Source organism: Poromitra crassiceps (genome assembly GCF_964638095.1).
Source record: "Poromitra crassiceps genome assembly, chromosome: 2".
NCBI classification, from domain to species: Eukaryota; Metazoa; Chordata; class Actinopteri; order Beryciformes; family Melamphaidae; genus Poromitra; species Poromitra crassiceps.
This window is the reverse complement of record NC_139624.1, coordinates 23,295,521-23,313,461: the sequence shown is the minus strand read 5'-3', so window position 1 is coordinate 23,313,461 and position 17,941 is coordinate 23,295,521. Positions and strand designations below refer to the sequence as shown.

The 17,941-nt window shown below is 46.2% G+C and overlaps 2 protein-coding genes across 2 annotated transcripts in view; both read right to left on the bottom strand.

Annotated features, from left to right (window-relative positions):
* The window catches only part of LOC310796046 (CD9 antigen-like), a 40,730-nt gene extending 33,628 nt beyond the window's left edge, over positions 1-7,102 (bottom strand). Inside the window, exon 1 of the mRNA XM_083658202.1 lies at positions 6,955-7,102. Within this exon, the coding sequence (XP_083514328.1) occupies positions 6,955-7,023 (69 nt within the window). The 5' untranslated portion in view covers positions 7,024-7,102. The remainder of the gene's footprint in view (positions 1-6,954) is intronic.
* A 6,993-nt stretch (positions 7,103-14,095) lies between these two features.
* Positions 14,096-17,941, bottom strand: part of cUnh12orf56 (chromosome Un C12orf56 homolog) — a gene marked incomplete at both ends in the record, with an annotated part of 33,128 nt that continues 29,282 nt past the window's right edge. Inside the window, 3 exons of the mRNA XM_083661619.1 lie at positions 14,096-14,207; positions 15,786-15,967; positions 16,946-17,023. Of these exons, the coding sequence (XP_083517745.1) occupies positions 14,096-14,207; positions 15,786-15,967; positions 16,946-17,023 (372 nt within the window). The remainder of the gene's footprint in view (positions 14,208-15,785; positions 15,968-16,945; positions 17,024-17,941) is intronic.

The following is a 17,941-nucleotide window of genomic DNA, read 5'->3' as shown; positions in this document are numbered from 1 at the left end:
GGGGGGGCATTGGAGCCAGGCAAAAAACAACAACAAAAAAACAAAAAAACACTCAAATATATCTCCCATCCTGAAAATGCGGCAACTAATTTATTTTTTGCAAGGAGTCGAACAAATACACAAAACACAGCAGCAGTAACAAGGCATGCTTGGGCAGGAGTGCTCCTGTGGAAAATAGTGCCATTCTGATGTAATCCCCCATCCGACCAGTGCAGTGAGAGGCAGCAATGTGCCGCAAGGCATCTAGTCTGCCGGAAAGCCAAAAGAAGAAGAAGAAGAACAAGGTAGGCTTGGGGCGGACCATTTTGCTTGGGGCAGCAGCAGCTAGAGGGACCATTTATGGTGTAACACACAACACAGACAGGTGATACAGTAGCAAACAAAACAAGACTGGTGATAGCAAAATGCCAGGAGCAAAACAAAAGGCAGGATGCCAAAATCGCAAGGCAAAAAAAAAGCGGGAGCAGGCAAGGGCTTTAGACCCAAATAATAATCTGTTAACAAACTTTTTTCAGTCAGCTCCGAAAACTGCAGCGTTGATATGAGTAAAGCGCGTGTGGGGGAGGGGGGGCATAGTGGCTGGACCCTTCCAGGGGCACTGCCATCTCTCTGGGCGGCCCTGTTCCTTAGTCACTATATGTTTTTGTGCTACAGTATTGTAGTGTCTATCAGACGGTGAAGTGAAAGTGGTATAAGCCTAGCCTAGTCTGGGCACCTTCCACCCCGCTTTTTGTCATGGGGCGTAAACCACGGAACCAGAATGAACACCGGAAGGCAGTGCGCCAAAAAACATCTGTGTTGCTGTTAGCTTGATGTCTCTTCCCTCGATTAATTGTCTGATGCAAGCTTCGGTATTGGCTTAAAAGATGTGAGATTGTGAATCCGCAATGTTTCTAAAAGAACTTCGGTACGTCCATCTTTTGTTTTGTTGTTTGCCGTTCTGATACTTGGGTCAAATTGTCAAGTTAACGTGAAAGTTGACGAGCTAGAAACGCTGCCATCCGGTCTAGGGCGGGCTCTAGGCCGGAACCAGTAGGGTGACAAAATCAATTGTGGGCGGGAGCCAGGCTCTTTCTCGCCGAGAAGAGCCTGGTGACGCGAGGTTAAGCCTAGCCTGGCTCCAGACCTTCGAAGCCACGCCCACTCCACAGTTGTGGATTTGGCTGTTCTTGGTCTGGCATCGCCATGTGCAAAAGCTTTTTCTCCAGTTGAAAATCCATTGACGGGCGCTGATTGGCTAACGCTGTTGTCAGCCAGTCTTGCCTGCGAGAGATCGCTGCCTGCTGGAGCTTTATCTGTCTGGGCGGGGAGTAACGTTACGGAGGCCGTGGTAAGTGAAGCTCTGCTCGGCCAGCCACCCAAGGAAATGTCCCGGCGCAGCCTGGCCTAGCGGAGCTGTTGATAGCTAGGGGGATGTTGATAGATCTTGCTTCTAGCTTGCTTGTTATGTCCAAGTCAGGTTTTTCATCAATGGTCAAATTAGTTTTTGACAATCCGTTGCTTGTTGATAAAATTGCCAAATTGCCAAATTGAGTAAAGTCAGGGCCGTAACCAGGGTTCCGAAATAGGGGAGGTCCAGCAAGGGGAGGCGGAAAAAAAATTGAGTCCCCCCCCCCCCCCCTTTTTTAGCCATATTTAGAGTAATATATCATTTTAAATCAACATTAGGATTATACTGTTGTGATGTCATTATTCAGTATATTCTCTTTCATGTCACCACCTGCTCAGCTCTCCTGTCAACATAATTGTAACTAACAAACACAAACTGTTTTAGCCAAATTCATATCAAAATGACACCTACAAACACAGGTACACAACCCAAGCCGTACACAACACACAAAGTCATCATCGAGAATAAAAAAAACATACAGAGGGACATTTATTTATTCCTGATAGGAACGATTGAAAAATAAAATAAAATATATTATGTTGTTTTTAACTTTACACCACCTCTTTTTGTTACTTATTGGGTCATGAAACTGAAACCATGCATATAGCCACCTGCATACCTGACTTCGGGAGCTTGGCAATTGGCATCATGCATGATTAGCCAGTAGCATCCCAACGTGTCACACAGGTAACATTACTTAAGAGACAGACTAGACACTTACTTTCTTGGTTGTTGCTAAAAAATCTGTCAGTGTCACTCACTGTCTGTCGTTCACTCGCTCACTGTCTCGCAGCTCGCTCACCTTCAATTATCTCGCCAGGCAGACAGACAGTCATCACTCACCACCAGGGGCGGACTGGGATCATAATTCAGGCCGGGCATTAGATACCAAGCAGGCCAGGCCGATACGGGCCGACGCGCGTGAAAAAATTTGGGGCGTTTGAAACTCAATTTGGGCCGTTTGAAGCCCAATTTGGGCCATTTGAAGCCAGATTTGGGCCGTTTGAAGCCCTATTTGGGTCGTTTAAAGCCAGATTTGGGCCGTTTGAAGCCTGATTTGGGCCGTTTGAAGCCCAATTTGGGCCGTTTGAAGCCCAATCTGGGCCGTTTGAAGCCAGATTTGGGCCGTTTGAAGCCCTATTTGGGTCGTTTAAAGCCAGATTTGGGCCGTTTGAAGCCTGATTTGGGCCGTTTGAAGCCCAATTTGGGCCAAGTCCAATTTTACAATGAGATGCACCCACTTTAAACCTGAATAAAGTAATAAAACCACTAGTAAACCAGTAGGCGGCGCCTGGCCTGCTGTTCAGTGAGTGGCCTGGCCTGGCCTGCAAAAAAAAAAAAATTGGCAGGCTGAAATATTAGGGGAGGTCCGGACCTCCCCGTGCTCATAGCTAGTTACGGCCATGAGTAAAGTAGAGATAGACTGCTGTGTCTGTTTCTGTTCTGCATGACTACTACTAGTGCAGTGCTGCCGCCGGTTGCCGTGGACACCTTGGTCTCTAGTGATTGGTGGTTAGCGAAGACCGAAGCCCGCCCCCTCGTAGAAATGCTCTGAAGTGACTGCAATCTCAGGCTAGAAGAAGAAACGAGTTGACGAGCTGACGATGCAGTCTGAATATCAGGCTAGTATAACTGATGACTATCAAAAAAATAAAAAAAATAAAAAAAATAAAAAATAAATAACTGATGACTATCAGATGGTGAAAAGCAAAGTCACTGCAGGAAGATGCTTCCATGCCACAGTCATCTGTTTAACATGAGAGTATGCCAGGCATCTTAATCAGGTTTCTCATCATCAGAGTATGAGCTTAACCTCGTTACTCTAACCCACTTATCATGTTTACATGTTTTGACCCCAGCTCTTCCCTGTTGGCATGACAGGAGAGACAAACGAGGGAGGAGAGTGTGGGAGAGAGAGGGAGGGAGGAAGGGAGGGAGGGAGAGTACAAAACAGAGAAGAGAGAGAAAGAGATAGCATTGAGTGTACACAAACTCTTTGTCCCTTACTGACTAATTGGGCTAACTAGCGCCCCCCCCCCCCCCCCCCCTTCCCACACACACACACACACTGGAATTATTCTGCAGGTGCTGAACTAAACTTTGGAAATGACCGAAGTCAAACTGAGGTCTCCAAAGTACATTGATGAATCTGCTATTTAACCATAAAAGAAAATACACTTGATCATTCTATGTGGCTCAATTAGCAGATAAATTATTTTTAAAGAATTTACCACAATCAGCCGGACACCAACCATCCTTACTGGTGATCTCACCACAATCAGCCAGACACCAACCATCCTTACTGATGATTTCACCACAATCAGCCAGACACCAACCATCCTTACTGATGATTTCACCACAATCAGCCAGACACCAACCATCCTTACTGATGATTTCACCACAATCAGCCAGACACCAACCATCCTTACTGATGATTTCATCACAATCAGCCAGACACCAACCATCCTTACTGATGATTTCATCACAATTAGCCAGACACCAACCATCCTTACTGGTGATCTCACCACAATCAGCCAGACACCAACCATCCTTACTGATGATTTCACCACAATCAGCCAGACACCAACCATCCTTACTGATGATTTCACCACAATCAGCCAGACACCAACCATCCTTACTGATGATTTCACCACAATCAGCCAGACACCAACCATCCTTACTGATGATTTCACCACAATCAGCCAGACACCAACCATCCTTACTGATGATTTCACCACAATCAGCCAGACACCAACCATCCTTACTGATGATTTCACCACAATCAGCCAGACACCAACCATCCTTACTGATGATTTCATCACAATCAGCCAGACACCAACCATCCTTACTGATGATTTCATCACAATCAGCCAGACACCAACCATCCTTACTGGTGATTTCACCACAATCAGCCAGACACCAACCATCCTTACTGGTGATCTCACCACAATCAGCCAGACACCAACCATCCTTACTGATGATTTCATCACAATCAGCCAGACACCAACCATCCTTACTGATGATTTCACCACAATCAGCCAGACACCAACCATCCTTACTGATGATTTCACCACAATCAGCCAGACACCAACCATCCTTACTGATGATTTCACCACAATCAGCCGGACACCAACCCTCCTTACTGATGGTTTCACCACAATCAGCCGGACACCAACCATCGTTACTGGTGATTTCACAAGACAACCTGTTGGCTCCGTGGCCCCCATGACACCCTCACACTCTGTTTATAGAGTAGATAGATCTGGCCTACCACAAAGTCTCCCGGTAGTCCTGATGGCAAGTCCATCCCTGAATGTATACAGCAGGAATCAGTCCAGAAAACATGCCATCACTTCCGGCTCGTAGGTGTAAAAAGCAATGGGATGATTGTATAAGAATTTCGGTTAAATGCATGAACTAAGGTCTGTGGTTAACAAAAGTGTATGAAACTGCCAATTTTATATTCAGCAAGATAATCTTCACAAATGAAGACCACTATTATGACTTTTGAAGCGTTTCCTGAAAAGCGTGTTAAAATGCGTTAGTATCAAAGGTTGAGCATGGTACAGGTTGAAAAAAACAGAATTTACATTTTGGGCTCATGATTAGTATGAAAATACTCCCAAAAAGCAAGCAAAAAAATCCCCACGGTAGAAATATGCAGGAAAAGGTGTCATTCTAAATGGGCATGTGACATCACAAGAGGAGTGGCATCACAAGAGGACGTTCTGCTGGCGCTGACAAAGGCATGCAAAGTCATGGAAAGTGAACAAGGTTACAGATACCAGGGCAGTATGTTGGGATGAAAAAGGTGACTGTCATCACCACAGGTGACTAGTTTGCAACTTTGCCTCCCTGTGACATCACAAGAGTGGGTTCCATGAAATGAAACAGTGCCCCCTGCAGGTTACAAAAACGAGTCTAAATGCAGCTATGGTATGTGTTTTTTTTTACCCAATCCCATGCTCTCCCACCAGGGCCGTAGCTAGCTATGAGAACGGGGAGGTCCGGACCTCCCCTAATATTTCAGAGATTTTTTTAATATTTCAGAGATTTTTTTTATTTTTATTTTATTTTTTAGCCTTTATTTAACCAGGTTTGTCCCATTGAGATCAAAGATCTCTTTTACAAGAGAGACCTGGCCAAGAAACAGCAGCAACACAAAGTTAAAACAAACAAACACATAAACACATACAATTGAAAAACATTAAAATTATCAAATAAAACATTTGCATACAGACAGCCTGTTCTCAAGAGATTTTACCATAGCCTTAAAACCATTTAAGGTTACTAAGCTATTAAGTTTAAGATCAGACTGCAGACTGTTCCATGCGGTGGGTGCAGATAACCTAAAAGCTTTCTTCCCCAATTCAGTTAGGACTTTGGGAACAGAAAATTGTAGAGTGTCCTGAGAACGAAGATTGTAAAAAAATAAAACAATCTGCATGGAAAACAGGAAAAGCATGAAAAACACGGGATCGCTTTTATTTTGAAACGAAAGGCAGGTCAGGCAGGAAGTCATCTGACGCCGCGTCCGCGGTAACTTGATTCTGAGAGAGCAGCAGCATGGTGGTGAGTGATGACTGTCTGTCTGCCTGGCGAGATAATTGAAGGTGAGCGAGCTGCGAGACAGTGAGCGAGTGAACGACAGACAGTGAGTGACACACACTGACAGATTTTTTAGCAACAACCAAGAAAGTAAGTGTCTAGTCTGTCTAAGTAACTTTGTGTGTTGTGTACGGCTTGGGTTGTGTACCTGTGTTTGTAGGTGTCATTTTGATATGAATTTGGCTAAAACAGTTTGTGTTTGTTAGTTACAATTATGTTGACAGGAGAGCTGAGCAGGTGGTGACATGAAAGAGAATATACTGAATAATGACATCACAACAGTATAATCCTAATGTTGATTTAAAATGATATATTACTCTAAATATGGCTTAAAAAGGGTGAAAAAAAAACTCAACGGGCGCCGCCGAATCCGTCTCCCCTTGCTGGACCTCCCCTATTTCGGAACTGTGGCTACGGCCCTGTCTCCCACATATTAATGCAATGTGGTCTCCAACCTGCACCATGTTATGCATTCCCCCCAGAGGTGCACTCGCCCAATGCGATAATCTGGCCCAGCTGTAGCCTACTAGCCTACTTATTAGCTAATTTACCACACTAACTTTCATTTAATTTCAGCACGTCATCCATGTGTCTATTTTGGAACAACATTTCTGTTGCTTTTGTGCTTATTCTTCACTTCATTTCATTCATTTTAAGCTTTATTTGCCCATGCAGGGAAGGCCATGAGAGCAAGCTCTCTTTTTCAAGGATACCCTCAATACACAGGCTGCAACACATTCAAAAACACATAAGCGGTCTGCCAGACCACTGCTTCTATGCACACACACAGCTGGTTAACATGAAAAACAAAATGATACAAAAATATAAAATCATTTATGAAACAACAACATAAATTATTTACACGGACAATTAGCTAGGCTATATAAAAGAATGAGAACAATTAGGCCTAGGCTAGCTATATAAAATAATAAAAGATGAATTATTTGGTGACTTGCCCAGAAGACGAAATTGAAGATGAAGAGGACGTATTTGACGCACATCTCTCCTCCGGTTAGAGCGGCCATCCCTGCAGTGTTTGGCGTGTTTATGGTGGGATTAAAAAGTCAAATGTTGAAGTCTCTCTCTTGCTTTTCCAGCCTGCTCTGCTCTTTGGTTGAGTTTGGGCTGATTGTGTCAGGGCGGGTGGGCAGAGCGCGCTCTCTCAACACATGCCGCTCTGTGCTAAACGCGCCTGCTGCCTCTGCTGGGCGGAAACTGCGACACCCACAGTGACAGAAATGGAGAGACTTATTCTTTTTCTTTCTTTCTTTCTTTCTTTCTTTCTTTCTTTCTTTCTTTCTTTCTTTCTTTCTTTCTTTCTTTCTTTCTTTCTTTCTTTCTTTCTTTCTTTCTTTCCTTCCTCAGGTTCAGGTGACTGGCTGTGAGCAGGGCCGTTTCTGCCTATGGGCAAGTTTCTCTTTAGGCCTACTGGATAAGCTTTCGGTCAAAATTTGACCTTCATGATGGTCCTTTGACCGAAAGCTTGGTAGCCTACTACAGTAGTCTAAAGAAACTTTGATCTAACAAGTGTGCAGAAGCTTTCTTTTGTAAAAACAAGCAAACAAACACCTAAATCGATCATACTTCATAGGCCTACATCATGTAGGCTATCCTATGGCATGCAAACCATTCAAAAGCCATGCAGCAAAGACGCTGTATAACCATTCAGTGTGTGTGCCGTGTGTGTGTGTGTGTGTGTCTTGTTTTAAATGTAAAATATTAAATGTTTTAATGGCTTTTGGCCTGAGGCTGTTTAAAATTCTCTCTCACTCTCCCTCTCGCTCCCTTTCTCCCCCCCTCCACCGTCTCTCTCCCTCCTCTTTCTCCCTCTCTCTCTCTCTCTGGTGGGAATGTGACTGTTTTCTTCTTCTGCAGAACAAAGATGACAGTGTGACCAGGTCATCCCACTACTGTTGTTTGCAGCTGCACACACACACACACACACACACACACACACACACACACACACACACACACACACACACACACACACACACACACACACACACACACACACACAGATGATGATGATGATGATGATGGTGGTGGTGGTGATGACCGGGTGTGACCCATGCTGACCAGAAGGTATCTTAACCATGGGAAATATTATTATATATAATTGTTTTTGCTCCTATTTGTCATGAGATCGAAGACTTTCTGTTCACACAAAAAGCTTCTCTCAAATTTTGTTGATACATTTGTTTAAATCCGTGTTAATGAGCACTTCTCCTTTGCCAAGATAATTCATCCACCTGACAGAGTATGTCACATCACGATGCTGAGGAAACATCATGATAACAGGTGTGCCTTGGGCCAGTAACAATAAAAGGCCACTCTAAAATGTTTATAATCTTTATCTTGGGGGGGGGGGGGGTAGAATATGAAAAAGTACTGTATTGTATTATGTCTGCATCTGTGGCCATCACGATAGGCATAATAATGTGTTAATTCCACTACAGGAGAGAATGTGGATGTTCTCTGAAATTAGGTGGGGGAAAAAATCTACGCATACCGGTATATCAGCAATCAGCGAAAAAATATATCGGCATATTAGATATCAGCAAAAAAAATCCAATATTGTGCATCACTTTGAATATTTTTGTGATTGTTGGGAGGCATGAAAATGGTAGACATTTAAGATATTGAATATCACCACAAATGATCAGTTTTCACCAGCAACAGGATTGGCCTTGGAAAACCCATACTGGTCGAACCCCAGTGTGCCCAGCTATCTGTGTCTGTGGTCTGGCTCTTTTGGGATGAAAGACTGTGTGTTCCTCTCTGAAACAACACTGCCTTCATTGCTGCACTCCTTCTTGGTGTGCACGTGTGTGTGTGTGTGTGTGTGTGTGTGTGTGTGTGTCTCTCTCGCTTTCCAAAACAACTCAGCGTTCATTTCTGCACCCCTCTACAAAGCCGCCCTTCAAAGCATAGCCACTGCCTGTGTGTCCCATGCAGACAGGGTCATGAGGCAGAGGAGGAGAGATGGCATCGCATTCTCAGCCACCACACAGAAAATAACCAACATTTTTCCTGGTTTGCATCAAACCCAAAATGCCACACTCTCTGCTGCTTTACAGTAACATGCTGTGTGTCCAGCAGTGATAAATGAATGTCTGATAGGTCTGCCACACTACACTGGAGTTTACACAACTAAACTCTGAAGGTGGGACTCATTCTATCTAATGTGGTGGCTTCCACGAGTTAAATTCACAGGCTCAAATCTATTTAAAGTGGTATTAAGTAATCTGCGAGCTTTATCACCATCTATTGGTGGCCAGTACAAACTGCAATAACATTGACAGAACCGTCTTGAAGCTGCTTTCTTGAGGTCTCCCTTGAAAAAGATCTTCCTGTATTCTTCTGACCAGCAATGACAAATCTGGGCCTTTGGTCTTACAGAGGGGGGTGAGACAGGGGAAGCCGCTCTCTCCTTTACTCTTTGATCAAGCCCTAGAGCCCCTTGCAATAAGCATCAGGAGCCACGCGATATCAGAGCTATCAAGATAGGAAACCTGGAAAGTGTTAGTCTTTACGCAGAGATTATTCCTCCTTTGTTAGATTTTATTGAAGCATTAAAGGAACACTCCGCCCATTTTCAACCAGCTTTGTATTATTCGAACATCAGTAGTATATCAGAAAACTGTAAACGGTTTTGAAGTCTGTCATTTAATTTGACAGTTATTGAGTGTTAAAGTGTGGACCAGTGACATCACTGGTCCACACTAACTCAAATTAATAACTCATTAACTCAAATCAACTCTCAATAACTGTCAAACTATTCATCATTCATCTAGTTTGCCCCCCCCTTTTTCTTCCCCAACCAAAACACCGGGTCAGGCCCCGGTGCCCAACAATATACTCATGACCAAGGGGGCGGGTTCCGCCCCCTTTGGCCACAACAGACCATCTCTGCCCGACAGGCTCGAGGCCTGGGAGCGTCTGTGTTCCCCGTCCCCGTGGCTGCGGCGCACCCTTCAGAAGGGTTACACCCTACAATTTGCCAGGGCCCCACCCAGGTTCGACGGGACCCACGATACGGCCGTGGAAGGGGAGTCCATGGACATACTCCACAAGGAGGTCATTTCACTCCTCGCCAAGGGGGCGATCCGCTCGGTTCCCAAGGCAGAGGTGTGCTCGGGTTTCTACCACAGGTACTTCGTCGTGCCCAAAAAGGACGGCTCCATGCGTCCAATTCTGGACCTCCGGCGCCTCAACAAGACGCTGAGGAAGTTCCCGTTCCGAATGCTCTCCTTTTCCCACCTGTTCAACGCGTTGAGACAGGGGGATTTCTTTACTTCCGTGGACCTGAAAGATGCGTTCTTCCATGTCCACGTGGACACAGGAAATACCTGAGGTTCTCCTTCCTGGGGAAGGCTTACGAGTTCTGTGTCTTGCCTTTCGGCATGTCTTTGAGCCCGGAACCTTCACGGCATGCGTGGAGACGTCCTTGGCCCCCCTCCGCGCCAGGGGGATTCGCATCTTCCTTTATCTCGACGACGCTCTTATTGTGGCCGACTCGAGGGTTGGTGCCATGAAACATACCAAGGTGGTGACCGATCATCTACAAACCTTAGGGTTCTTGGTGAACTGGAAAAAGAGCTGCCTCGCCCCAGAGCAGACGGCGATCTTCCTGGGGCTCGAGTTAAACTCCCGGGCCATGCGAGCCCGCCTTTCGCGGGAGCGACAGGCTCGCACGGTGCGGACAGCGAGGACATTAAGTCTTTGCTCCTCGGTGTCAGTGCATCAGTGCACAGTCATGTTGGGCCTGATGGCCTCGGCGCTGCATGTGCTCCCTCTGGGGAGGCTACACATGCGTCTGTTCCAAATCTGGTTCCTCGGGTTGCGCTTGGATCCGGCCAGGCACCGTCATCGCAGGGTTCCTCTGACAGGTCAGGCCCGCCAGGCGCTGGCCATATGGGCAGACCCCCGTTACCTCTCGAGGGGCACTCGATTGGCCCCGGTCCCGCTCAGGTTAGTGATTTGCACCGACGCCTCCCTCTGGGGTTGGGGTGCGGTGTGCGGGCTTCTGTTGGCGAACGGCCGGTGGGAGGCTCAGGAGCGTCGCCACATAAACGTCTTGGAGCTGGAGGCGATTCGCCTGGCTCTGCTTCACTTCCAGCGAATCATACATGGACGCCATGTGCTGATTCGCTCGGACAATACGGCGGCGATCGCCCACCTGAACAAACAGGGCGGTGTGCGGTCGAAGGCGTTGAACAGTTTAGCGGCTGAGATTCACCTGTGGGCGTATCCCTGTCTCCTGTCAGTGTCGGCGGTCTATCTGCCGGGAGAAGCGGCTGAATTACGGCGCCGACCTGCTGTCTCGAGGCTACCCCGTCATACGGAGTGGTGCCTCAACCCTCAGGTGGTGGAACAGATTTGGGACAGGTTCGGTCGTGCACGCGTCGATCTCTTCGCATCGCGGTGCGCGACGCACTGCCCATTGTGGTTCTCGATCCAGGAGGACAGTCCCCCGTTGGGACACGACGCGTTGGCGAACGCGTGGCCACGGGAGGGGCTTTATGCGTTTCCACCGATCCCCCTGATCCGTCAGGTGTTGGACAGGGTGAAGGAACAGCGTCTCCGACTCGTTCTAGTGGCTCCTTTCTGGCCCAGGCAGACATGGTTTGCGGACCTGGTCTCCCTGGCGCAGGGCCCGCCTTGGGCATTGCCGGTGCGGGCCGATCTCCTATCCCAGGCGGAGGGGGAGGTGTTCCACCCCTCCCCAGGCAGGTGGAAGCTAGCAGTCTGGCTCCTGAACGGGACCAACTGCTAGCCCAGGGCTTGCCCGATGATGTGGTGCGCACTATTCAGAGTGCTAGGGCTGCTTCGACCCGCACTCAGTACGCGTACAAGTGGCGGGTCTTTTCGCGGTGGTGCACAAGTAAGGGTGTGGATCCAGTGAACTGCGGCGTGCGACCAGTTCTCTGTTTCCTTCAGAGCTTGCTTGACGCGGGCCAGTCCCCGCAGTTGCTTAAGGTGTACATAGCCGCGATTTCGGCTTGCCACATGGGAATTGAAGGGAGCCCCGTGGGGGTGTGCCCTTTAGTCTCGCGCTTCATGAGGGGGGCAGGTAAACTGCGCCCGCCGTTGCGTTGCGTTTTTCCCAAGTGGGACCTGGTTACGGTGCTGGACGGGCTAACGGGTCATCCGTTTGAGCCCTTGGACTCCGCCGATTTAAAGGTTCTGTCCTTAAAGACCGCGCTGCTGCTGGCCTTATCGTCAGGGAAGAGGGTCGGTGACCTGATTGCCCTCTCGGTGCAGCAGGCCTGTATGGTTTTTGGGGACGATGGGCGCAGGGTTACATTGCGACCTAACCCGGCGTACCAGCCCAAGAATATTAATGCCAGCTATAGGTCTATGGTCATAGACTTATCGACATTCTGTCCCCCGCCATTCAGTTCGGGTGAGGAGAGACGTTTGCACATGCTGTGCCCCGTAAGGGCGCTCTCGGCCTATGTGGCCAGGACGCGTTCATTACGCATTACAGACCAGTTGTTGGTCTGCTTTGGGCAAAGGGCCCAGGGCGGACCCCTTTCCAAGGATCGCTTATCACACTGGATAGTGGAGGCGATCGCGTTGGCATACTCTGCCGTGGGCAAGGTTCCCCCGGAGGGTATCAAGGCGCATTCTACGCGAGGTGTTGCGACATCCTCTGCATTGTTGCGTGGTGTGTCGGTGGAGGACATGTGTGCCGCGGCCTCATGGTCCTCTCATCACACTTTTGTCAGGTACTACAGTCTCGACGTGTCCGGTTCGCAGTTCGCGCACGCGGTGCTGTCGGTGGCAAGAAAGTAGTATCGTTGCCACTCTAATACGTCAGACGGTTAGGCATAAACGTTGCCATATGGCCGTGGTTCACCGGTGCCTTTCGGGTCGCCCTGTGGGGTGCTCCCGGCAGCAAGGTCGGTTGAATTAAGGCACTAGTGAGAGCTTGAGTTCGAAACGAAGTAAAACGTTAGGGTTGTGCTACAACCCGGGTTTTACGAGTGAGAACGAGAGCTCTCACTGCCCAGCCTTGCTGCGTCGATGCGTCACTGGGTGGGTCGGATCTCAGCTGGCTGGAAGAATTGTAGAGTGGCGGACCCTGGGGCTGACAGGACGTGACGTAGTCACGTGGGTGAGGTGGGTGGCCAAGTCAGCCCCAGGGGGGCACCACGCCACCTAAGGGTGGGTGGTCGGTTTGAATGAAAAGTAATTTTGGAGCAAAATGACAGTCTTCCATAGTGCTGCGTACGCAGCGTTGTAGGCACTAGTGAGAGCTCTCGTTCTCACTCGTAAAACCCGGGTTGTAGCACAACCCTAACGTTTTCTCCTCTGGACGGTAAGACACAAATACAAAAAACAATTCAACAACCTGTTCTCTCAATTCCTGAAAAGTTCATTTTATGAAGACATGAGATCTGATTTCAGTGTAGCAGTGGCTGTTTACATGCAGATAATTCCATTCTTAACCCAGTTACAATCTGGTTTCGAGTTAAAACATGTAAATATCATAAACTAGTTAGAATAACCCAGTTTAGCTCATACCTCTGATTATGAGAAACCTGGTTAATATGCCCGGTTCAGTGGTTTACTCGCGTATTAAACAAGTTACTGCATTTGTAGACAGGATTATTCTGTTCATTGGTTTATTCAGAGCAACACTCAGACAAAGGCACACACTCTTCCTGTCCTGTGGTACATTTGTGCCTGTGTTTGTTGTTATAATGAGAAGTGTCTAAAAACAGTCATTCTCAACCCTTTTCATATCACACACTCTCATTTAGTCCATATTAGGCTCACCCACCCTAATTGAGTCCGCCTTAGGGCCACCATCTAATGAGATCTTGTCGCTCAGACCCAAATAGTCAGATATGATTTAGTCCAGAACTCCATGGCATTGTGGGTAGAGATACTGTATAACAAATAAAGTAAACATTCTGTTCACTTGTAAATATGCTATACTGTAATAATAAATAATGCTGAAGTTGAACAATTTGTCAACTTGCTGCTCCTCCTGGAACACGCTCAGGGACGCCACGTTGAGAACCACAGTTTGAAAAGATACCACTCAATCCTGTTTGCAATATAGGTGGGACAGTCCAATGCCTGCTATCTGTGCAGGATGAGGGCCAGCAGCTGCTTGAGCAGACGTAGAGCTACTTGGCTGATGGGATAGTGAGGTGGCAGCTTCTCCTCGGCACATGACAGCTTCACATAGTACCTGGACAGAGGAAGTGAAAGATTTCCCTTGAAGTGATACACAGTAGAAGAATGTGGACAACAACTTTCTACACAGTTGCCCAAAATATGACTTTTCAATTATCACGGACCGAAATGTCCACTCTTGGATCACAAAGGTTTCATCTGATCTTGGCGACACTACCTTCAAACTAATGTTGAGTGATTACCAGGGTGGGAATTTCACAGAGGCCATGAAGGCCATGGCTTCCATTGCCCCTGAGATCCATGAGGCCACCTTGGCAGGGCCCTGCTACCAGCCTGCTACTGGCAGTTGCTTTAAAAGCATCAGCATGTGGCCTTGTGCCCTAAAAGAAATTGCAATGCCGATGGCCAAAATGGCCTTGCCCCTAAAATGATGAAATTCCCACCCTGGTGTTTACATAAAAAAATTATATCATGAACACTAGGGTTCAACTTCCAATGCATTGTCATTGTTTTAGTTCAGACAGGACATGCAAGTCATCCATCAACTGATCACAATTACAATCCATTTTCATAACAAGGTTGTCCATTTAAATGACCTCCTTCTACACTGTTTCTTGCTACACTAACTACCGCACCCTCTCTGCTGCTCAGTAAACTTGATGCCACTGCTGCTCTAACTGGTTATGCTGCCTACTCCTACCTGCTACACCAGTGGTTCCCAACCTTAGGGTCACGACCCTAAGTGGGGTCGCCTGGAATTCAAATAGGGTCGCCTGATTTATTTTTTTATTTTTTACACCACACACAATTTAAAAATAGTGAAGATGATTAGAGTCACTTGCGATTTCTTTTGTTTTGTTCTGAGTTAGTGAGAGTGATCATCTCTAAGATTTCAGTTTTGTTCTCTTGGCAATGAGTGGTAATTGCAGGTGAGATCCAAACAGTGTCAATGGGCTCACTATCAGATAGATAGTGACTTTAATTATTTTTGTTTTTTGGAAATGTTTGAGATTATAACTTTAAATCAGGATTCTGAGAATAAAGTCATAATTCTGAAAATAAAGTCATAATTCTCAGATTAAAGTCAGAATTCTCAGATTAAATTCAGAATTCTGAGGGGAAAAAGAAGCATACTGTTACATGTGACATCACTGACAATGTCACTGGTGATATTATCAATGGTGTACCGGAATTTGAATGTCTAGGGTCCCTAGATATTTGTGACATCAAAATCGGGTCACAAGCCAAAAAAGGTTGGGAACCCCTGTGCTACACGCTGCTGTCACTGGTTGAGCTGATTTATTGTGCTCAAGATGTCTTGCTTTTGTCAGATGAAGAACCTCTGAGGAACCCAAGGTCGGCGCTCTAAAATAAAAGTCCAAGAAGGCTTTGTCAAGGAAAGCATGGACTGAGAGGCGACGGTCGTTCAGAATATCCAGCTCTCACTTGGTCATGATTGTTTTATTGTTAAAGTTTATATTGTGAACTTTCATTCTAGTCGCTCATAATTGAACATCCACTTTTGGAAGCTATTGGCAGTTTCAGTCCAAAGATCTCTGTGTTAGTATCAGTCTTCAAAAGCCCATATCGGCTGAACTCCACTTACTAGCTCTCACATCTGGTCCAAACAAACCTGAACTCCTCCCTGTAGTGGGAGCGGAGGTGCTGTCCCAGCTGGTGGCTGTACAGCAGGCAGGCCAGCAGGAGGCGACAGCGCTGGAACAGCAGAACAGACTGGAGCGGACTCAGAGCCGACTGCTGGATGTCTGACAAAACCAGCACCACCTGCTGGGCCTGGTAGCCAACGAAAGACACCTAGAGACAGAGGACACATTTGGGTTAGAGACTGATTCATTGTTATCAACGTTCCCACACCTTCTTAAACATACAATTCAAGGACATTTCAAGGGTTTTCCAGACACAATTCCCTCAAATTCAAGGAACCCAAAGGCATCGTTTGAGACACGGACCAAAGTTAATTACTGTTACAACACTGAGAATTTGATCACAAATAGAAGTTGCTCATGCGATAGTGGCTGTGTGTTTGAGCAAATTATGTATAATTGTGGGCAGATTTACAAGGTCACTTAAAAGGTCAAGGAGTTTGACTGCTGAACTTGTATGAATTAACCAACAAATTCCCCCTGGCAGTTTCTAAGTATTCTAACCCCATTCTCTATAGCAGTGGTTCTCAAATGGGGGTCCGCGGACCCCCAGGGGGCGAAAAGTTTGCAAGTAAAAAAAATAATAAATAAAATAAAATAAACTTTTTTTTTTTTTTTTTTTTATTAAAAAATAAAATGCTACATTTTACTTATTCCTTCTCAAACTACTTCCTACATGGTGCTAGTCTATCAAAATATCTTGGCTGTCATTGATTGTGTTGCATAGTGGTTTTCTGTACTGTTGACAAATTGTGATATTGTAAGTCGCTTTGGACAAAACAAAAGTGTCTGCTAAATGACGTAATGTAAATGTAATGTAATAAAAAAAAATATATATATTTTTTTTTGCAAAATCTTCATAGTTCAACGAAAATAGTTTATGCTTTAAATCTAAAATGGTTCATGGATTACATTCTAATAACAAACCTATCAAATTAAAAGTCAAGCACGTTACCGTGGAAACAATTAAGCTTAGCCCAAAATCACAAATCAGAATGAGGGGGTCCCCGGTATATTTTCTATCTTGTAAGGGGTCCTTGGCTGAAAAACATTTGAGAACCTCTGCTCTATAGTGTCTCTGTAGTGAAGTGAATGGAAGTGAACAGAAAGAGATGGTGAGGAACTTTACTAGGTGAGGATGAGGCTGCAGGACTCTGATGATCCAGCCAACAGTCAAGAGGTTCTCCACAGAAGAACACCTGCTGGCCTGAAGACAGACAGACAGACAGACAGACAGACAGACAGACAGACAGACAGACAGACAGACAGACAGACAGACAGACACACTTAAACGAGAATATGTTGGATAAAAAGTTGCAAATGACACTATATGTCAGTCCCTGTCTGGTCTTTTGCTGAAAGGCAGAGGCGGACATAAGGAGAAACTGCACTAAATTGTGAAAATTTGTGAAAATATCCGTGTTTTGGAATTTTCAGGTGAGATGAAGTTGGAAAATGAGCAGAGCGTTTTGTGTGCCCTCTCTCCTGCTTCGCTACCCCTGACCAGCCAATCAGTGATTTGTCTACCCCTGACCAGCCAATCAGTGATTTCTCTACCCCTGACCAGCCAATCAGTGATTTCTCTACCCCTGACCAGCCAATCAGTGATTTCTCTACCCCGGACCTGCCAATCAGAGTGATTTCTCTTACCAACGGCCCGACACCAATTCAACATGGTGAATCGGCCGGAAAAGCCGCCAACAAGCCGCTGACAAAGCCGACTAGGGCGAATGGTGTGGGACACATCGCAAATACTAGAGCGACAGATGCCCAGACATGTCTTCATGTTATGACAACGGAACAGATACATCACATTCATTATATTACTTACAAGCCTGAAAAACAGCAATAATCACATTACCTACTCGTCTGAAATACAGTGCTGGGTAGCAATTTCACTACATGTCATTAAACTAATGAAATGGTTAATTAAACGAATGAAATGGTTAATCAAACTAAAACAAACTGCTAGCCCAGTATATTTTTACAGTTGCAGTAACTAAATTCAAATCTGGATTGTGTTTTTAGAATTGTATAGACACTGTTCACACTCAGTAGACAGCTCTACTTGCCTGACGCGGCTGGTTTCCATTTCTAATGGGACCGCAACGACTTCATTCTACTG